Source organism: Neofelis nebulosa, chromosome 4 (genome assembly GCF_028018385.1).
Source record: "Neofelis nebulosa isolate mNeoNeb1 chromosome 4, mNeoNeb1.pri, whole genome shotgun sequence".
NCBI classification, from domain to species: Eukaryota; Metazoa; Chordata; class Mammalia; order Carnivora; family Felidae; genus Neofelis; species Neofelis nebulosa.
Window position 1 is genome coordinate 75220296 of NC_080785.1, and position 23775 is coordinate 75244070.

Here is a 23775-nt window from a genome sequence, read left to right on the forward strand (position 1 = left end):
CGCCTTGAAGGGACTGCAGGAAACCACAATTCTACAGACTCCTCTATTTTGCTTTAATCTCATTTACATGGAAATACACCCTTAAGTTTCATACTATTATACTGCAAATGAACATCAATTTCTCGGTGAATTTATTTATGCATTTACTTGTCATACTTCAATAATTTTCTTTTAATGTGATCTCAGTGCATATTATAAAAGTGTGGCTCTCATCTATTGGAATTTCCAGAAGATAGAATAAAAACATTAGATTCAAGGGAGGATGGTGTAGCACTGATTCCAGATTCAATGGACTGATTTTTAATCACGAGGAAATATCTGGTTATTAGAAAATAAATTAATAATTTCAGAAATGAATAACATAAAAAAAAAAAACAGCACAGGAAAGGATCTTGGAAAGTACCTGTTCAATGCTCTTATTTTTCAGTTGAGGAGCCTAAGGACCAGAAGGAATAAATGACTTCTTGAAAGTCACAGGCTAGTTATAGACAGAGCCTGCTCCCCTAATTCAATAATCAGTACATTTTGCCCTCACCAACAGTGTAACTAGACGACCACTTAAGGCCTACAGAGTAGGAACTTCAAATCTTACACACCTTTTTGTGTATGTTTTACACTCACTCAGTGACTTATTTCTGCAGTCCAAGGTTACAAACATAGTAAATGCAAGTGGGTATGCAGGGCCTATGTGTAAGAGCTTCAAAGCAATCCTGAGGCTCCAATACTATCAAACTCATTTAACTTTTGACTATGCCCAGCCAAGAAAGCACCGATGAAGAGAAAATTAGTTCGTAAACTGCTGGTTTACCAAAGCAAATCTTCACACTAATACTCTATTTAGCCACGCATATTTTTAATTCATGCAACCAATAATTACTGAGGGCCTACTATGTGTTAAGTGTGGTTATAGACATAACGCAGACAAGAGTGAGAAAGACAAGCTGAGTCCATGACCTTACAGAACTTAAATCAAGTAGTGGATAAAAAAAATGAAACAGATACACAAATAAAATAATTTCAGTGCACTATAAGTGCTATTGAAGAAGTTAAACTGGATGATAGTAGTGGGAAATGCTCTATTTTTAGAAAGGTGGCCTCTTTATAAATAGGTGATATATGATCTATGACCTGTTTGATTAGAAAGAGGTAGCCACGTGGCAAGCAGGAAGAAGAGTATTCCATGCAAAGGGAAAGATGGAGTCAAAGAGGCTCTCTGATGTGTGAATGGGTTTGCGGTTTGGTTGTACCACCAGAGGCGCAGAGCACAAGGTGGTGAAGACACAGGTTGGATGAGAGATTTGAAATATTCTTTTCATATAGGTAATGGAAAGATGAACTTTTTTTTTTAGAAATTTAGAAATCTATACAATTTTATTATTTTATTTATATGGGCAGGACAAACTTCTGCATTAGGAAAGCCATAGTGATTCTAAATCATGTATAATTTACTCATTCAAAATGCATATAGAAAACAAGGCCCAGATAAACACTTAAATACAACTTTGCTAACAAGAAAAAGTAGACACAGCATTTTTTTGTGTGTAGCTGGACTTCAGAATTACAATCCACTTATATCTGAATGGGTCTACAAATACATGATTGTCTGGTTTACTTTGTCCAGCAAGTAAAATCTCTTCAATACTATTGCTGACCTCACTTGTTACTACTGAATTCGTCAAATGACAAAGTGTTCTTTAAACCATGTAATGTGCTTTCTTTTTAATATCAGTGCAATCTATTTCTATTACAGCATGGGTGTCATATTTGTTGTATAGAGAAAATATATATAATGGTTTGCTAGAATTATTGATCTATGTACACACACCGATCAATAATTTACTAGAAAAATAGGAAGCTCTTTAAGGTAAAGCATCTATATGTATAAATACAAAGAAGACCTTGGGGCTACCTGAGACTGAAGGCTATGAATCAAGCTTCTGAATCCCAGTTTTGCAATCAGTTACCTCTCTGTTCACGTCTCTCTCAAAAATATGTTACTATACCATACTAGGTTGAAGAGAATAAAACAAGAATTTCTAAGTGTCTAGTGCACAGAATAAATTCAATAAATTTCAGTGTCCCCCCCCCCGACCTATGCCAAGTATTTCTTCTAATAAAAATAGTATTTACAATATAGGACCTATATTCAGATTTCATTTGTCTCGTTTAATCAATTTTCACATAGGAAAAAAAAAAAGTTAGGACAAAGGAACTGCTTCTAAAGCTCTTTATACATCAAAGTCTGAATGAAGGCCTAGTGTTTCTAATTGTTCTGCGCCTGGAAGCATCCCATTTTGACTGCCTAGCTTCTCCACAGTTTTTACTGTGCTTCCTTCATCTCAGACATAAACACGTGCCCAAGTGCAGTAAATCACAGTTAATTGTATGTCTTAAGTTAAAAGACAAAAATAATGCACAATTAATTGGGGGGAAATTGTCAGTTGGTGGCTGAGTCTCGCTCATTACACTTTGCACACAGGATGCACGCCAAGTGTGTGTTCCTGGCAAGGAGACTGAATCCGTGACACCAAGGTGAGGTGCTGCACAGCACAACCTTTCTGCAGAGCAGTCTGGTACAAAGATTCAAGTGCTTTAGAATACTCAACACTGCAACTGCACCACACGTGGCTTCCTACAAGCCTATAAACATGTTCAGCACAGGACTGTACCCAACAGTGAAATGTAGCAAGCACTATAATGTTCAATGATAAGGGACTGAAGAAAGAGACTAGGTTTTGGCCATTAAAGGAAATATCTAAGCTGTTATAAATGAGTTTTTCACATTTAATAACATGAGAAAATGTTAACGACACATTTCATAGGTGAAAATTGTTTACAAAACAATATGTTTTGAGAAAGAAAAGTGCAGAGGATGAGGGGAAAGGTACTTGGAAAAGAGAAAATGAAAATATTAATGCTTGCTTTGAGCATCCCTAAATTTCCTAATTTTCTAAGTCACTTTCTAAATTGTTCAAAATTGCATTTCAATTTATTTCTGAATCTGATATTATAAAATGTCCATTTTAAAGATCCATAAGAATCTTTTAAGATGAACTTACCTGACAGTTATAATAAAAACGTTGTCATAAAATTCAAAAATAATACCCAGTAAGCACTTACATATAATCATTATACCCTTAATTATACAGACAAAATCAACTTTGTAAAATGTGTTTTATAAATATACAGGAAAACTATGTTCAATAGACTTAAATGTTCAATGCAATTTCATACTCCAACATATACCTTATAGTATATTAACACACCAGAAGAAAATCACTATAAATCTTTATTAATTCACTGACAATGATAAACTATAAAATATGTTTACAGCAAATCCAATAACTCTAAATTTGAGGAACTACAAATCTCTCCTCCACCCACCAACTCTCCCATTGTTTTCTACTCCGTAATAGAAAGCCTTTACATCTGGCCACTTTATATCTGGAGTATGAAACTGCATTGAACATTTATTATTTTGATGCTAAAATTTGGCAATAAACCACACACACACACACACACACACACACACACATACACGCGGAGTTTTATCATTTCTACCAACTAGATGAAGATAAATAACAGTTGTGCAATATATCACTCGTTAAATACTAACTTTTGTTCTATTTCAATTTTAGAAGGAAAGGATATATAAAACCCAACAGAGTAGATTCGTTCCAAAGGTACTGAATGGTCTACTAACCTTGAAATAAGAAATAAACATTTCTTGCTCTTTTATTTATCGAAAGGTGGGGTGGGAAAAGATAATCATTTTTCAGCAAAAGCGTATATTTCAACCTCAGGCATGTTTATGTCCTGAGGGTAATATTTCCATTCCACTCTTAACGGAACAAATTTCTAATCAGAATATGTATTCAAAAATAATTGAGGCAATGCACTGTCAACATATCATGCTGCCATCAGCATCCCCTGGTGCTGGGAATCAACTCAGCACCCTCTCTGCTGTGACAGAGCCAGGGTAACGCAGGAATGTCACCCTTGATGAGGGGAGGGGAGCCAGCATGGATGACACAAAGGTTCTGCTCCCTTTTGTGTGCTCAACACAGAGTTTGGAGAAAGCTTCTAAGCTGCAAGAGACCAAGCTTAAAACTTTAAGGAAGGGATGACTTATAATGACTTAAAACCACAGCTTTTAAATCAGAATCTGTGTCTACTTTTATAAAATTATTGAGAAATCTTGAAACAGTCATTTCTGGAAAGCTTAACACTGGCCCTAGGTTTTTAAATTATTAAAACTGGGGGCAACATATACTACTGAATATATTTTGGAATGCCCCCCGCCAAAGTCCAGAGGCTTAAATTAAGGTTTCTTCAGGTCTGACAATATATGGATAATTGTTGAAGCTGGGTGATGGGTAATGAGGGGTCCTTATACTATCCTTCTACTTTTGAATGTGTTTGACATTTTTATAAGAAAAAGTGAAAAAAAAATAGATTTCTTTTAATATAGTTTATGCTCAAAATTTTACTGCCTTCTCCTTTGGAAATATATGAGATCTGATTTATGTTTATGATTATTCAAGACTCTAAAAAGCAGTGTGAATGTTTTAAAAATCCACTAAGCATGATGTTGATCATAAAAAAAAAAAAAATCCCTTCACTCCTGATAAAATTTTACCATGATCTATAATGATAGAAGAAGCACACCTAAACAAATGGAGTGCCACCATCTGCCTGGCATTCTTACAGTGTGACAAAATAGACTGGTAATTAACTGCTTTCCTACCGAAATCTGCCAGCTTTAACTCCCCCGTGTCACTGATCAGAAGGTTCTGTGGTTTCAGGTCTCTGTGCAAAATGTAACGCTGGTGGATGTAAGACAGCCCTCGCAGCAACTGAAATAAAAACAACTGAAAAAACAGGGAGACAAAAGTTAAAATCTGAACACAGATAAATGCCAGTTTCTACACAGTCTGCCAACTACTTGTATTTAGTAAAAATGGGTACCGATCACTAAATTTCCTACCCAAATTATTTAGAGAACATGCATAAAAGTATGGGAATCTCTAATTCGTTAACAAGTAAATCTGAAAATTGCTACCAACTTATGTCAACCCAGAGTGACACCCTCCTCAGCCAGAAATCGAGAATCCAATCGGCACTCTATGAATTAAGCAAAATGTAAAGAATCAATTCTTTGTAACATCTGATTTCCTCAGGCTTATATTGATGCTTGAGACAGAGAAAAAGATCTATCCATAACATTATCAAAAGATGTAGAATTTTTTACCTAGTTTATGTAAATGTGCACATATTTAATTCTACAAAAATGACATAAACATGTTATCCAATGATTCACCCACTGACATGCTTTAAGCAATGGAAAGATAAGATAATTTCAAATAATTAAAGCGAAAGTTACATGGCCCAATTAATACTACATTGTAATTATACTGCTTTTGCACATATGGCCATAGAGATTAGGCTGTTGCCTAAAGACAGACATGCACCTTCACTAATTACAAAGCAGACCTATCCTAAGGAAACAGAAAACAGAGAAACCAAGAATTCAAGAGCAATACTTTTGTAGGAAATAATTTTAAAAACTGACTTGTGGCCTTCTCTGGTTTCACACTGGATCACATCAAATGTTTCTATTTTGATAATAACAAAATGTGATTTGTGAGGGTTTCCAAAATCCTATTTATGAAAAAGGAAATATTTTAAAATAATTCACCTAACAAATAATCCTAATAATTTCTAGTTTTTAAAAACTGCTCTTTTAAAACAAAAATAAAAATGGTATTCCAGTCTATATATTTAGCTAGTAACAAAAAGCTGTCTCAGGGAAATTTTAAATGAGTTGGTTGTCAAAGATTGATGATAGAAGGATTCCAGAATATTTAAATGGAAAGGATTGGCAACTCCTTGAGAGCCCCTGGAAGCTAGCATTTCTGGAATATTTTCCACCTAACTGGGGGCTAGAAAAGCCAGGTATATTTTTTACAGGGTGGATACCTTGAAATCACAGTGAGACAAATTCATTTCAATATCTTTGTATTGATGACATATGCTATGGAGCAGTGAAGGCCTATGATCAGTCTTTCCAGAATCTAAGCATCAGAAAGGAAAAGTCTGTTCTGTGTTAGCCTAGACTGAATTAGTGGCCCGAGAACCTCAGGAAGCAAACATCTCTCTAGACTCCTCCTCTCAACCCTTCCTGTGTAGCAGATGGAAAGACTTAACACCATCACCAGCAGCTTCCAGCTTCACTTTTCACTCCTAATAACCCCTGCATCCTGAAGCCTAATGCTTTCAATTTTGAAGAAAATCCATACTCTCAGTTTTACAAGGGAGAAAGTGAGCAAATAAAGTTACTTTGTGTTTTCAAAAGCTTTAAACAAAAAGGCAAAAGCAGGCCACATAACAAATACATTTGATTTCAAAAATAAACTGATTTTAAAAAGGAAGTTTGGCCTTCCGCAAGGTGCTAACTGACCTTAGGGGCCTACTAGACACTTACCAGAATGTGATTGTCCATTTAACTGTGGCAATGAATTTTAATTTAACAGAGAACAAGTACCAGGTGCCATTCTATGTATGTGTCATAGAATACAACCTCATTTAATCGCTGCAACAATTCTAGTGAAAGAGGTACTACTATTATCTCTGTATTAGTGATGAGGAAACTAAGCACAGTTTCTCAAAGTTGTACAGCCATAAGTGCTGGAGCCAGGACTCAAACCCAGGCAGTTTGATCCCAAAGTCCACAATCTTAACCACTTCACTACAGGAATCTTGGCCAGAAATCAACACAGGTAGGCAAAATGTTGTCATAGAAGCTGCTTCCTCCCACTGACAGAATGAGGTCTGGGTGTGTAATAGCACAGCCTTCAAGGCTGCCTACAGCTGGGTGCCCAGGAGTCATCACTCCATGCTCCTTGACTTCAAGCAATCTTGCCCAACCCCACACTCTGAGCACACTGCTCTTCAAACCTTTACCTTTATTCCTGCCTCTCTTCTGACAGGAAAGCTCCCTTTCCCCTTTGTCTGTTATTCTCCATGCACTTCTTAAGTCTCACCTCAAGAACTGCTCCTCCTTGACCACCTCCCCAGGCCTTCACTCCCTCTACAGGTGCATGTGAGGTGCTCCCCCTCTGTGCTTCGGGGGCAGCCTTTGCCTGTGTCTACAGTATACGGTATTTTCCTGCCTCCCAGACTGTGTGCTTTAACCATCCTCCTAACCTGGGGACACAGGTGACACTCCTATACCAGTAATGTGAATACAGAACTGAATTTAGAGAGATCTGGATGAAGCATATACAAAAACAATGGACAGGAAACCATGCAACGGGGTTTTCTAGATGCTAAGTGTAGAAGTGGGTAAATCAGGCAGTCCCAAAGGGCTCTTCTTTTAATACCTTTACTAATTAGTGAAAATATATAATCCTCATGCTAATATGGAAGCTATTAAAATGGAATATCATATTAAAGGAGATTAAGAAAACTGGTGTCAGGGAAGGATGCAACTACACACTCCAATTACAATTGTGTACATGATAAACTAAGCCCAGACATGACATACCGCCTCAAACATTGTTATAGCCCCAAAAGTATTTTAGCTCTTTGAGCAATGCACAAGTTAAGTTAGAACAAATCTCCATAGAATAAATTCATTCAGGATTTACTAAGGGCCAACGTTGTGCCATGTCAGGTGCTGTCAAGCAAGAGGGATGCAAAGATGAATAAGGTATTAGATGTAGTCCCTGGACTCCAGAACTTCACAACCCACTAGGTATGAGAGACACATAAACAGATGGCTACCACTTAAAGTTAAGTCTGCACTGCAACAGTAAAGCAAACTGGGTGTACCGTAGGCACAGGGGAGGGAGGGTCTAGCTAAAATTAAAAAAAAAAAAAAAAGTAGAATTAATCCTGCCATAATATGAATAGCAGGCTATGGAAGGGATAAATCACAGGAAACTTGTCACTCTGAAAAGAGAATTCATCACACATAAAATTTTAATAGGAAATCAAATTGAACAGTCACTAGATGCACAAGGTGAAACGACCAGGCAAGCAGATCACTAGATAAATTAAGAAGAAAAACCCATATAAATGAAAAGACAATATATGAAACCATAAACCTACCAACTCACCATCACAAAAGTAATGGTGGCAATAGGGACCACAGCAGACTTCACTAAAAACATTAGAAAAATATGGGTTAAAAGTCCATAACTTAATGGGCTTAAGAGAGTATGCACTGCCAGCCAGGGGAAGGCTGTGGGTAGCAGTGGCCATGCTCAGTTAAACACAAGGCTATGCTCTTTGGAAATGTCTTGAGAATTCACATGTTAGGGAATCTCTTCCGTTAGGCAAGCAGGCAAATACCTAACTTCACCACATAAATTTTTGAGAAAGCCACTTGACTTGATTGTATAAATCATTACACAATAAGCTACACTTGATCATTTTGAAAACCAGAGGACACTGTGAGAAGAAGGAGGACCACCAAAGAGTAAAAGTCATTGTGGGTATTTGCTAATAAAACTTGGTAAATGTGGATGGAATCTCAGATACCAAAAAGAAGGGGCCTAATAATAATTGAGGGCAAATTCTAGTTTAAAAGCTGTTTCAAGCACTCTTGCATATAACATTTAATCCTTTTCATCAATAATCCTGTATTTTTTCTTTTCTCTTAAATAAGAAAGCTGTAGCTCTAAATGCACAAGAAACTTACTCAAAATCATCCAAACCATCACACAGCGCCTGTGAACTTTCCATTACACCTCCTCATCTTAAATGAGGTTGATGCTTGGTAAATGCATGGATGAATACAGACATCTGCCCAATATAATGAAAGTGCTTTAATAAGTGAAACCAAGTTTGTAGAAGTCTCAATTAGCATATTATGTAATGAGCGTATGATTCTTGGATTTGTTTCTGCTATTTAAAATCCTCTCAGCAATTAATAACATACCTTTAGGTACTGAAGTTGATAAGTATTACCAACAGATGTGAAACTCTCTTCCCATCTTTCTATGTAGTAGCCATAAGGCCTTCCTAAGAATACTCTGTCACCTCAGGATATTCTCTTCAACTTTATAAAAGGAGATTCCTCCAAATTCTTCAATATGATCACTGAGGATTTATACTCTAGTTTGAATATGTTCACTTTCTGCAGTACAAACCCCAATGGGAAAATGCCTTAAATAGCAATGATCTGATGAACAGGGACATTTCTGCCAGCAGCAGATCTATCTATAGCTCAGTTGTCTTGTCATCCCCAGCAGGAAACAGCTCATATTCTCAGTGCCATGGTATATACTTCTCAGGAATACTTCGAATACTTCATCCATTCCCTTATGGAACTCTTTAGGGTTTAAGCAGGTAAAAAAAAACAAAAACAAAAAACAAACAAGATAGGCCTTTTATCAAAACTTTTTAAGTCAGGAAAAAGCACACATTATTGGACTCGATATGTTTTATTACTCAGAAGAATTCCTGGCGCTGGCAGTGAGAAACAAGATTTATACTCCCCACCCCCATCTTTCAAAGTCTAAAGATATGTGATCAGATGTTCTTTTTCTTTTTTGAAATTTATTGTCAAATTGGTTTCCATACAACACCCAGTGCTCATCCCAAAAGGTGCCCTCCTCAATACCCATCACCCACCCTCTGCTCCCTCCCACACCCCATCAACCCTCAGTTTGTTCTCAGTTTTTAAGAGTCTCTTATGCTTTGGTTCTCTCCCACTCTAACCTCTTTTTTTTTTCCTTCCCCTCCCCCATGGGTTTCTGTTAAGTTTCTCAGGATCCACATAAGAGTGAAAACATATGGTATCTGTCTTTCTCTGTATGGCTTATTTCACTTAGCATAACACTCTCCAGTTCCATCCACGTTGATACAAAGGGCCATATTTCATTCCTTCTCATTGCCATGTAGTACACCATTGTGTATATAAACCACAATTTCTTTATCCATTCATCAGTTGATGGACATTTAGGGTCTTTCCATAATTTGGCGATTGTTGAGAGTGCTGCTATAAACATTGGGGTATAAGTGCCCCTGTGCATCAGTACTCCTGTATCCCTTGGGTAAATTCCTAGCAGTGCTACTGCTGGGTCAGGGTAGGTCTATTTTTAATTTTTGAGGAAACTCCACACTGTTTTCCAGAGTGGCTGCACCACTTTGCATTCCCACCAACAGTGCAAGAGGGTTCCCATTTCTCCACATCCTCGCCAGCATCTATAGTCTCCTGATTTGTTCATTTTGGCCACTCTGACTGGCATGAGGTGATATCTGAGGGTGGTTTTGATTTGTATTTCCCTGATGAGGAGCGATGTTTAGCATCTTTTCATGTGCCTCTTGGCCATCCGGATGTCTTCTTTAGAGAAGTGTCTATTCATGTTTTCTGCCCATTTCTTCACTGGATTATTTGTTTTTCGGGTATGGAGTTTGGTGAGCTCTTTATAGATTTTGGATACTAGCCCTTTATCCAAAATGTCTTTGGAAATATCTTTTCCCATTCCATTGGTTGCCTTTTAGTTTTGTTGGTTGTTTCCTTTGCTGTGCAGAAGCTTTTTATCTTCATAAGGTCCCAGTAGTTCATTTTTGCTTTTAATTCCCTTGCCTTTGGGGATGTGTCAAGTAAGAAATTGCTACGACTGAGGTGAGAGAGGTGTTTTCCTGCTTTCTCCTCTAGGGTTTTGATGGTTTCCTGTCTCACATTCAGGTCCTTTATCCATTTTGAGCTTATTTTTGTGAATGGTGTGAGAAAGTGGTCTAGTTTCAACCTTCTGCATGTTGCTGTCCAGTTCTCCCAGCACCATGTGTTAAAGAGACTGTCTTTTTTCCATTGGATGTTCTTTCCTGCTTTGTCAAAGATGAGTTGGCCATACATTTGTGGGTCTAGTTCTGGGGTTTCTATTCTATTCCATTGGTCTATGTGTCTGTTTTTGTGCCAATACCATGCTGTCTTGATGATGACAGCTTTGTAGTAGAGGCTAAAGTCTGGGATTGTGATGCCTCCTGCTTTGGTCTTCTTCAAAATTACGTTGGCTATTGGGGCCTTTTGTGGTTCCATATGAATTTTAGGATTGCTTGTTCTAGCTTTGAGAAGAATGCTGGTGCAATTTTGATTGGGATTGCATTGAATGTGTAGATAGCTTTGGGTAGTATTGACATTTTGACAATATTTATTCTTCCAATCCATGAGCACGGAATGTCTTTCCATTTCTTTATATCTTCTTCAATTTCCTTCATAAGCTTTCTATAGTTTTCAGCATACAGATCTCTTACATCGTTGGTTAGATTTATCCCTAGGTATTTTATGCTTCTTGGTGCAATCGTGAATGGGATCAGTTTCTTTATTTGTCTTTCTGTTGCTTCATTATTAGTGTATAAGAATCCAACTGATTTCTGTACATTGATTTTGTATCCTGCAACTTTGCTAAATTCATGTATCAGTTCTACCAGACTTCTGGTGGAGTCTATCGGATTTTCCATGTATAATATCATGTCATCTGCAAAAAGTGGAAGCTTAATTTCATCTTTGCCAATTTTGATGCCTTTGATTTCCTTTTGTTGTCTGGTTGCTGATGCTAGAACTTCCAACACTATGATAAACAATAGCAGTGAGAGTGGACATCCCTGTCATGTTCCTGATCTCAGGGAAAAAGCTCTCAGTTTTTCCCCATTGAGGATGATGTTAGCTGTGGGCTTTTCATAAATGGCTTTTATGATCTTTAAGTATGTTCCTTCTATCCCGACTTTTTCGAGGGTTTTTATTAAGAAAGGATGCTGAATTTTGTCAAAGGCCTTTTCTGCATCGATTGACATGATCATATGGTTCTTATCTTTTCTCTTATTAATGTGATGTATCACGTTGATTGATTTGCAAATGTTGAACCAGCCCTGCATCCCAGGAATGAATCCCACTTGATCATGGTGAATAATTCTTTTTATATGCTGTTGAATTCGATTTGCTAGTATCTTATTGAGAATTTTTGCATCCATATTCATCAGGGATATTGGCCTGTAGTTCTCTTTTTTTACTGGGTCTCTGTCTGGTTTAGGAATCAAAGTAATACTGGATTCATAGAATGAGTCTGGAAGTTTTCCTTCCCGTTCCATTTTTTGGAATAGCTTGAGAAGGGTAGGTATTATCTCTGCTTTAAACGTCTGGTAGAACTCTCCTGGGAAGCCATCTGGTCCTGGACTCTTATGTGTTGGGAGATTTTTGATAACCGATTCAATTTCTTCACTGGTTATGGGTCTGTTCAAGCTTTCTATTTCCTCCTGATTGAGTTTTGGAAGCGTGTGGGTGTTTAGGAATTTGTCCATTTCTTCCAGGTTGTCCAATTTGTTGGCATATAATTTTTCATAGTATTCCCTGATAATTGCTTGTATCTCTGAAGGATTGGTTGTAATAATTCCATTTTCATTCATGATTTTATCTATTTGGGTCATCTCCCTTTTCTTTTTGAGAAGCCTGGCTAGAGGTTTGTCAATTTTGTTTATTTTTTCAAAAAACCAACTCTTAGTTTCATTGATCTGCTCTACAGTTTTTTTAGATTCTATATTGTTTATTTCTGCTCTGATCTTTATTATTTCTCTTCTTCTGCTGGATTTCGGCTGTCTTTGCGGCTCTGCTTCTATTTCCTTTAGGTGTGCTGTTAGATTCTGTATTTGGGATTTTTCTTGTTTCTTGAGATAGGCCTGGATTGCAATGTATTTTCCTCTCAGGACTGCCTTCACTGCATCCCAAAGTGTTTGGATTGTTGTATTTTCATTTTCATTTGTTTCCATATATTTTTTAATTTCTTCTCTAATTGCCTGGTTGACCCACTCTTTCTTTAGTAGGGCGTTCTTTAACCTCCATGCTTTTGGAGGTTTTCCAGACTTTTTCCTGTGGTTGATTTCAAGCTTCATAGCATTGTGGTCTGAAAGTATGCATGGTATGATCTCAATTCTTGTATACTTATGAAGGGCTGTTTTGTGACCCAGTATATGATCTATCTTGGAGAATGTTCCATGTGCACTCGAGAAGAAAGTATATTTGTTGCTTTGGGATGCAGACTTATAATATATCTGTCAAGTCCATCTGATCCAATGTATCATTCAGGGCCCTTGTTTCTTTATTGACCGTATGTCTAGATGATCTGCTCATTGTTGTAAGTGGGGTGTTAAAGTCCCCTACAATTACCACATTCTTACCAATAAGGTTGCTTATGTTTGTAATTGTTTTATATATTTGGGGGCTCTCATATTCGGCGCATAGACATTTATAATTGTTATGCTCTTCCTGATAGATAGACCCTGTAATTATTATATAATGCCCTTCTTCATCTCTTGTTAAAGAATTTAATTTAAAGTCTAGTTTGTCTGATATAAGTATGGCTACTCCAGCTCTCTTTTGACTTCAGTAGCATGATACATAGTTCTCCATCCCCTCACTTTCAATCTGAAGGTGTCCTCAGGTCTAAAATGAGTCTCTTGTAGACAGCAAATAGATGGGTCTTGTTTTTTATCCATTCTGATACCCTATGTCTTTTGGTTGGTGCATTTAGTCCATTTACATTCAGTGTTATTATAGAAATATATGAGTTTAGAGTCATTGTGATGTCTGTAGGTTTCATGCTTGTAGTGATATCTCTGGTACTTTGTCTCACAGGATCCCCCTTAAGATCTCTTGTAGGGCTGGTTTAGTGGTGATGAATTCCTTCAGTTTTTGTTTGTTTAGGAAGACCTTTATCTCTCCTTCTATTCTAAATGACAGATTTGCTGGATAAACGATTCTCAGCTGCCTATTTTTTCTGTTCATCACATTGAAGATTTCCTGCCATTCCTTTCTGGCCTGCCAAGTTTCAGTAGAGAGATTGGTCACGAGTCTTATAGGTCTCCCTTTATATGTGAGAGCACGTTTATCCCCAGCTGCTTTCAGAATTTTCTCTTTATCCTTGTATTTTGCCAGTTTCACTATGATATGTCTTGCAGAAGATCGATTCAAATGACATCTGAAGGGAGTTCTCTGTGCCTCTTGGATTTCAATGCCTTTTTCCTTCCCCAGATCAGGGAAGTTCTCAGCTATTATTTCTTCAAGTGCACGTTCAGCACCTTTCCCTCTCTCTTCCTCCTCTGGGATACAAATTATGCGTATATTATTTCTCTTTAGTGCATCACTTAGTTCTCTAATTTTCCCCTCATACTCTGGATTTTTTTATCTCTCTTTTTCTCAGCTTCCTCTTTTTCCACAATTTTTTCTTCCAGTTCACCTATTCTCTCCTCTGCCTCTTCAATCCGAGCTGTGGTCGTTTCCATTTTATTTTGCAGTTCATTTATAGCATTTTTTAGCTCCTCCTGACTGTCCCTTAGTCCCTTGATTTCTGTAGCAATAGATTCTCTGCTGTCCTCTATACTGTTTTCAGTCCCAGCGATTAATTTTATGACTATTATTCTAAATTCACTTTCTGTTATATTGTTTAAATCCTTTTTGATCAGTTCGTTAGCTGTTGTTATTTCCTGGAGTTTGTTTTGAGGGGAATTCTTCCGTTTCATCATTTTGGATAGTCCCTGGAGTGGTGCGGAACTGGGGGGCACTTCCCCTGTGCTGTCTTGAATAACTTGTGTTGGTGGGCGGGGCCGCAGTCAGACCTGATGTCTGCCCCCAGCCCACCGCTGGGGCCACAGTCAGACTGGTGTGTGCCTTCTCTTCCCCTCTCCTAGGGGTGGGATTCACTGTGGGGTGGCATGGCCCGTCTGGGCTACTTGCACACTTCCAGGCTTGTGGTGCTGGGGATTTGGCATATTAGCTGGGGTGGATCGGCAAGGTGCACAGGGGTGGGAGGGGCAGGCTCAGCTTGCTTATCCTTCGGTGATCCACTTAGGGAGGGGCCCTGCGGCATGGGGAGGGAGTCAGAACTGCTGTGGAGGGATGGATCCGCAGAAGCACAATGTTGGGTGTTTGCGAGGTGCAAGCAAGTTCCCTGGCAGGAACTGGTTCCGTTTGAGATTTTGGCTGGGGGATGGGCGAGGGAGATGGCGCTGGCGAATGCCTTTGTTCCTCGCCAACCTGAGCTCTGTCATCCCGGGGCTCAGCAACTCTCCCTCCCGTTGTCCTCCAGCCTTCCTGCTCTCCGAGCAGAGCTGTTAGCTTATAACCTTCCAGATGTCAAGTCCCTCTTGCTGTAGGAACACACTCCGTCCGGCCCCTCCGCTTTTGCAAGCCAGACTCGGGGGCTCTGTTTGGCCAGCAGGCCGCCCCTCCGCCCCGGCTCCCTCCCACCAGTCCGTGGAGCGTGCACCGCCTCTCCGCCCTTCCTACCCTCTTCCGTGGGCCTCTTGTCTGCGCTTGGCTCTGGAGACTCCGTTCTGCTAGTCTTCTGGCAGTTTTCTGGGTTATTTAGGCAGGTGTAGGTGGAATCTAAGTGATCAGCAGGACGCGGTGAGCCCAGCGTCCTCCTACACCACCATCTTCCCCTCCTCCAATCCCAGATGTTCTTTACCTCAATGTTTACAGTCATTAGGTTTTGCGAATGGTCTGAAACACATGCATTATTTAATATATGTGGTTCCACTTAATGTGAGACGAAGCACAGTGAACATCTTACAGATTGTCATGGGTCAACTTTCTTTGAGGAATGTCTAGAGTCTCTCGGGGCTTACAGAAAGCTTATTAGAACTAATAGCAATGGACCCTATGTCTTATGGTATACAACTAGTTCTTACAAAGACATTTAGTTCACATACTTTTTTTGCCTTCTGGGGACCAAGTTTAACATCTCTGTATCTTAAATCTCTCATCTCTGTAACTTAAATGACTGGTTGAGTCTTAGTTATCTTTAACAGTCATTCACATTGCGATATTGTATCATTTCATAATTTTACGAATAACAAAAGAGTATAATAACTGCCACTTATTAAATGATTACTATGACAGACATTGCACTAAGTGTTTTACACTCATTTAGGTAATTTAATCCTCCCAACACTTCCGCCAGATAGATGCTATTATCCCTATTTCACAGATAAAGAAACAAAGGCTCAGAGAAATTAAATGAATTGGCCAAAGGGACACCTAGCAAGTAAGAGGTAATACTAATATTTGAACCTATTGTTGTCTTGCTCTGACACTCAAAATTAAGAGTACTGCTTATGTACTGTTTGATTTTTTTTTTCAGTATGTGTACTATTTGAATAGCTATATATTGTGTGAATCTAAGGCCAGAAAATATGACAATTGCAAATAAACCAAAGTTGTACATGGGCAATAAATACTTCAAATAATATGTTTAACAACTGTATTGTTTAAAAACCCATAGGCTATGCAAACATGAAATTATGCAGACATCAAGCTTTCTGGAGATGAAAAATAATTAGAAACTTTGAGTTTATCTGATAAATGTCAAAATATTTTATAATATACATCAGAGAATGGTTTCATTACATGAGTAGGTCTTCTTCAATTTTTAAAGGCCACAGTATGATTCATCATGATTCATTTCACTTAGGTGACGTTCAAATGTGCAAATACCTGATGCAAATACCAAATCCTAATTTCGAATACAATATACAGAACTCGTGCCAAACAGTTTCTATTTTATAAAACATCATTGCAGTTTGATGTGTTAAAGTTTTTAAAAAGAATAATTAGAATGTTACATAGAGATGTAAGGGAGACAGAAATAAATATTATGGTATAATTTGTGTCACTTTAGACACACTTGATGGTGTGAAATGTATTACTGGATGGTGTAAAACACAGATATTCATGCCCAGGCATCAGGTTGTAGGTATGTACTTTTTTGCCACGTACTACAGACAGGTGCAGCTTTTGGAATATCTGAGTAGCAGGGGGAACTTGTCTTGCCACTTTTTGCCCTTTTTGAGATCTTTCATTCAATGGTCTTCTCCTTTGCTCTACTCCTTCAAGGTACTGAGATACATAACATTTTATCATTTCAAGAAAATGTAACAACTATTTAATACACATTGTCTAAAATATTTAAACATTAATATCTTATTCCTAAAGAGGATATATTTCTGGAGAGGAAGAACTCCAAAAATGAGAACTGCTGGGACTTGGGCAAGCTCTTGGGGAAAAGATTTTACACACTTTCTGTGATCTTTGAGCATACCAAGTAAATTGGCCACCCACTCTGTCTTCTCTTCTAGCCTCAGGGCAATGGTAGATATCAAGCAAGGTGTTGTTCAAGACACAGAGACACCCGCCTTAAGCAGGCAGATTGAAGCCTTGGGAACCAGACCTGGGATATTTAAAAGGAGTCAAAAGGGATTGAAAGACAGATCTTTGTTTTGCCAAGTTCCCTGAAAGAAGTTCTAATATAGTAAGTAGGTTTCCACATTATTAGGGTTTGTGTATATAATGAAGCAAGCTGGTAAGGCTGAGGGTGAGAATTTTCCCTTTAAATAAAGTTGGTCAAAACCCTAAAATTAGTACTAGAAATATTCCCCAGATAACTAGAAACAAGATAGTCAAACTTAAGCTATTGGCTTTAATAGTTATCCAACATAAGTTTCCAAGAAAAAAACTGAAACAGTTGTTTCAAGGAATTTGGATCATATAATCTTCTTAAGACCTGTTGTTATGAGGTTTCTATTTGTCAATACAGTTCAGAGTTATAAAACTGACCTCATTGATATGTACTTTTTAGAACTAAAAGAAATTGCATGAAATACAAGTTTTTCTCAACTACATTTGTGAATGTATGCTTCTTACTCTCCCCTAACTAAAGGGTCTTTCTTTTTTTTTTACACACAATGAATAGTAATAAATGAAGTTTAAAATGATTTTAATGCCTAAAGTAACATCCTAGACACTAAGTCTACATGAATTGTCTTAATATCAATTGATAAGATATGAATACAACTTTTTAAAAAAGATAGGGGGATGGCTGAGAAATAAATCTATGCTTATATGGTCAATTAATCTATGACAGAAGAGGCAAGAGTATACAATGAAAAAATGACAGTGTCTTACACTCAGATCAATGGGACAGAATAGAGAACCCAGAAATGGACCCACAAACGTATGGCCAACTCATCTTTGACAAAGCAGAAAATATCCAATGGAATAAAGACAGTCTGTTCAGCAAGTGATGCTGGGAAAACTGGACAGCAACATGCAGAAAAAAGAACCTGGACCACTTTCTTACACCATACCCAAAAATAAACTCGAAATGGTTGAAAGACCTAAACATGAGAGAGGAAGCCATCAAAATCCTCAAGGAGAAAGCAGGCAACAGCCTCTTTGATCTTGGCCGCAGCAACTTCTTACTCAACATGTCTCCAGAGGCAAGGGAAACAAAAGCAAAAATGAACTATTAGGACCTCTCAAAATAAAAAGCTTATACACAGTGAAGGAAACAATCAGCAAAACTAAAAGACAACCGACAGAATGGGAGAAGATATTTGCAAATGACATATCAGATAAAGGGTTAGTATCCAAAATTTACAAAGAACTTATCAAACTCAACACCCAAAAAACAAATAATCCAGTGAAGAAATGGACAAAGACATAAATAGACACTTCTCCAAAGAAGGCATCCAGATGGCCAACTGACACATGCAAAAATGCTCAACATCACTCATCATCAGGGAAATACAAATCAGAACCACAATGAGATACCACCTCACGCCTGTCACAATGGCTAACATGAAAATTCAGGCAAAAACAGATGTTGGTGAGGATGCGGAGAAAGAGGATCTCTTTTGCACTGCTGGTGGGAATGCAAACTGGTGCAGCCACTCTGGAAAACGGTATGGAAGTTCCTCAAAAAATTAAAAATAGAACTACCCTCTGACCCCGCAACTGCACTACTAGGTATTTATCCAAGGGATACAGGTGTGCTGTTTCGAAAGGACACATGCATCCCAGTGTTTATAACAGCACTATCAACAATAGCCAAAGTATGGAAAGAGCCCAAATGTCCATCGATGGATGAACAGATAAAGAAGATATGAAAAAAAATATAAGAAGATATGGTATATATATACAATGGAGTATTACTCAGCAATCAAAAAGAATGAAATCTTTCCATTAACAACTACATGGATGGAACTAGAGGGTATTATGCTAAGCAAAATTAGTCAGTCAGAGCAAGACAAATATCATATAACTTCACTCATATGAGAACTTTAAGAAACAAAACAGATGAACATAAGGGAAGGGAAGCAAAAATAATATAAAAACAGGGAGGGGGACAAAACATAAGAGACTCTTAAATATAGAGAACAAACAGAAGGTTGCTGGAGCGGTGGTGGGAGCTGGGATGGGCTATATGGGTAAGGGGCATTAAGGAATCAATCTACTCCTGTAATCATTGTTGCACTATATGCTAACTAACTTGGATGTAAATTAAAAAAAATAAAAAATAATAATAATTTTTTTTAAAAAGACAGTGTCTTAAATAAATGATCCAGGAAAAACTGGACAACTACATGCAAAAGAATGAAGCTGGACTACTTCCTTACACCATAAACAAAAATAAACTCAAAATGGATTAAAGACCTAAATGTGAGACCTGAAACCATGAAACTCCTAGAAGAGAACACAAACAGTAATCTTTGACATTGTTCTACAGAAACATTTTTCTAGACATGTCTCTTCAGGCAAGGGAAACAAAAGCAAAAATAAACTATTTGGACTACACCAAAATAAAAAGCTTCTGCACAGCAAAGGAAACCATCAATGAAACAAAAAGGCAACCTACTGAAATGAAAGATGATATTTGAAAATGATCTGATAAGGGTTTTATATCCAAAATATATGTAGAATTTATATAATACCAAAAAACCCAATTAACCCAATTAAGAAGTGAGCAGAGAACTTAAATAGACATTTTTCAAAAGAAGACATACAGATGGCCAACAGATACATAAGGTTCGACATCACTCATCATCAGGGAAAGGCAAATCAAAACCACAATGAGATATCAACTTATACCTGTCAGAATGGCTAGAATCAAAAAGACAAGAAATAACAAGTATTGGCAAGAACTGGAGAAAAAGAAACCTTTGTACACTGTTGGTGGGAGTGCTAACTGATGGAACCACTATGGAAAATAGTATGGATGCACTCAAAAAAAATTGAAAATACAAATATCATGTAATCCAGTAATTCTACTACTGGGTATTTATCTAAAGAAAATGAAAATACTAATTAAAAAAGATATATGGACCCATATGTTTTATTGCAGCGTTATTTACAATAGCCAAGATATGGAAGCAAACCAAGTGTCCATTGACAGATGAATGGATGAAGAGGTATACATACATACATACAATGGGATATTACTCAGGCATAAAAAATGAGATCTTGGCATCTGTGACAACATGGATGGACCTAGAGGGTATTATGCTAAGTGAAAGACAAATACCATATGATTCACTTACATGTGGAATCTAAAAACAAAACAAATGAGCAAACAAAAAAAGTAGAAATAGACCCATAAACAGGAAATTGGTGGTTGCCCGAGAAGAGGGGAATAGGGAGATGGGCAAAATGGCTGAAGGGGAGTGAGAGGTCCTGACTTTCAGATAAAAATGCAATAAAATTACAAAAAAAAAAAAAGTGTGTATGTGAGAGAGATGCAGACTGAAAAACTGGCAAAGGTGATAAACCTTGAGTCTAAGGGTCTTAGAGAAAGCTTCTATGTATAAGCTGTAGCACTGAGAAAAATAAATTTCAAATAGAATGCAGGAAACACTTTGAATTTGGATACAGTGATCAAAAGACCTCTCTACATTCTCTCAGATAGGTCTCAAATAATAGGAATGGATACATTATGACAAAACATTAATGAGATGTACTGGCTAGTCACATGAAGGCTGTACCTGTGCAAAAAAATTACAAATATCTTTGGTAGTGTGTATATAACTCTATTACTCAGCCTGATTTCCCTCCTGGGTCCTCTTGTTTGTCTTGGAAAACATGCAAACAAAGAGGTCAAGTGCAGGATCCATCTTAACCCTTAAAGGGGAGAGAGGCAAGGTGAATGGCTTAAGCTTAAAACCCAGGAAGGTGTATTCCCACTGGGTACTCCCCAAGCTGGGTGATTCCATTTACAATCATCTTCCATCTCAACAAAATATCATATGGCATACTTCTGATGGTTGTACTTCATAAATCTTTGGGGTGATTTCTTTTAAATCCAGGTTTCAAAGCACTTCTAAGAAAGAGTCTGTTGTTTAATTACCTGCCTTGATTCCTTTGTCTGACCCAAACTGTTACAAGCAGATAAGCAAGCATATGATGCCAAAGATACAAAAGACATGATCTGAACGGCGGAAAGTGGGCCCCACATCTTAACCAGAAATTCACTGCTTAGAGCCCCTGTGAACGTCGAGCACAATATGAATCAACACATGAAGCTTCACTTTCTTTTATTGTTAATCCTTCACTTTCTAGATAGGGAAGATTATTTTGTTATAGCAAAAATAGGATAAAAATGTTCAAAAGAAACCTGGACAGGTGCTGAGACTAAAGCACTCATTAATGACTTCATGAAATAATCCTATTTCTCAAAATACAGAATGAGAAAAGCCTCTATATAGTCACAGTAATGCATAGTAGGAAATCATTACCAGCTAAATGAGAGCTCTAATGTAGAATATGGAGAAAATCAGGTGCTATCCGATTTTCTATCTGAACATTAGAAAGTCTCATTTAGGAATCAATTCTCGGTGCCATCTGTATAAGACAGTCTTAATTTGGCATAACATTATTCTGTCTGTTATACACCTGCTTGTTCCCTGGACTATGAAAGGAAAATAGCAATTTTTCAAGCATAGTAAACCTAATATCTTTTTAGTTAATATAGATATTGAAATTAAAAAAATAAAACTCGCTATATGCCAGTAGCATGTCAGATATTTCAGAGAATAAGGTACAGTATTCATAACCGCTTGGATTATTTTGGATTATCCAAAACAATTTTGTTGAAAAAATGCAAATGCTTTTTTTTGAAAGGAATCTTCTTGCAAAGCCATTAAGATAACATGGATATGAAGGTGCGTTACAGAAAAATACAGGAAGATCCAATGTCATCAATAAGATTCATGCATCTACATTTCTAGATATCACCTGGAGACAGCATCAATTAATCTTTTTTATGAACCTTAATTTTTTTTAGTCTCTCATGATTATCCATTTTTAAAGAACACATGAAACATTGAATGAAGGGTAAAATTTAGGCTGTTATGGTCATTTTCTTTACATCAATGATCAACCTGTAAATCACTGAAAATTATTAATTGAAGAACTAACACAAGTTCTGCATTCAACTCAACGATAATAGCCAAAACCTAATAATATTTATAGTGAATGGCTTAAAAGGGGGAAAAAATAAACTATCCTTCCCCCCAAATTCTAACTAGTTTCTGACATACCAATTATGTTCTAGCAATTGCTTGCTATACCTTTAATCATCATAAATATTTATAACAAGGACAATGTCCTCAGGCTTTTGATTGAGATTTTAAATTGCCCTCTAAGTAATTAACTGCTAAAATTACCCATTTGTCTAAAATTGATACTATGCTAAGAAACAAACCATTAGTTAATAGTGAATATTTATTTCACAATGTCATGTTGAGAACAGATATACTTTGTGGGCAAAATAGCAAATGATTCTAGAAATTTAGTTAACATTGACAATTTTTGTTATGAATTTACTTTTTGTTGTGAGTTTACTATTATTTTTTTGTTATGAGTTTATTTCAGTATTTACCAGGAATATACATCAAGAAAGATAAACTTTAACAAATGTTTTGCTGAGAATTAGCATAAAATTACTGTAGAATTCCATGCCTTATTATGAAATCACAAATTATGTATCATTCCAGTTGTTCTTTTCTCTTTCATTTTTCAATGACCTATCATGTTTGTAATGCTTAAAATTCTATCTGATTCACATTAAAGAACAATCTCAATTCTTAGGTACATGACATCCCACAGTATTACTGTAAACAAGGATATATGAAATCTAAACAAAAATATTCACATTTTTAGAATCCAAGACAAATGCTTTACATATATTTTTATGCTGCCCAATAATCAAACTAAAAGTCAAAATTGCCAGATTTAGAAACAAAAAGGTCTGATCACTGTACTTTCCTTCTGTTCCCTACAATGAATATTCAGTATCTACAACATTCCAAACATTTAATGATCTACAAGCTATTTAGGTAAACACAGAGCTTTGGAGTTACTAAAGAATATGCTCTTTTAACATAAAAGTGGATCTCACCTGGTTTTCCCATCTCCTTAAATTTATAAAGAACCATTACAAGGTCTTATTTTAGCTCAACTGTTTTTTTTTTAAATTAACATCTCAGCCTTATGAACAGCTGTTAACTTAGTAAATATTATTCTTATGCTCTTCATTTTGTATTTATAGATTTAAGTGACAATAAATATCACAACGTGAAAAAATGCATTAATATATCAAACAGAAATACCTGTGGGACATCTGTCACTATGTCACAGTCAGACTACTTTGAGAATAATTTCACCTGCAGTGCAGATCCTAAATGTAACCCTGGAGGAGGGCATTGTGTCTAAGCAGGTGAAGAAAAGCCAGTGCATAATTAGGTGAGTGGCCTCCCATGGAAACCAACATGGTAATAAGGGCCGTCTGCTTCTGTGCATGGCAATTCAGATGCCAAAACACAGGCATTAACAAGCTGCATTCTATTTTTTAACTTCCCACACCCTCAGAGAAGATAAGAGTACTATCCTCAATATGAAAATGATGATAAAACTATGTGACTGAGTGCATATAAAGTTAA

General features: G+C 37.0%; 1 protein-coding gene across 8 annotated transcripts in view; it reads right to left on the minus strand.

Moving 5' to 3' along the window:
* Positions 1–23775, minus strand: part of CDK14 (cyclin dependent kinase 14) — a 633696-nt gene that overhangs the window by 297099 nt on the left and 312822 nt on the right. For all 8 annotated transcript variants that reach the window (XR_009260494.1, XM_058725143.1, XM_058725146.1 and 5 more), the window contains one exon: positions 4748–4871. Coding sequence is in view for 7 of the 8 variants with exons in the window: in XM_058725143.1 (XP_058581126.1) it covers positions 4748–4871 (124 nt within the window). In the remaining variant the exon portion in view is untranslated. The remainder of the gene's footprint in view (positions 1–4747; positions 4872–23775) is intronic.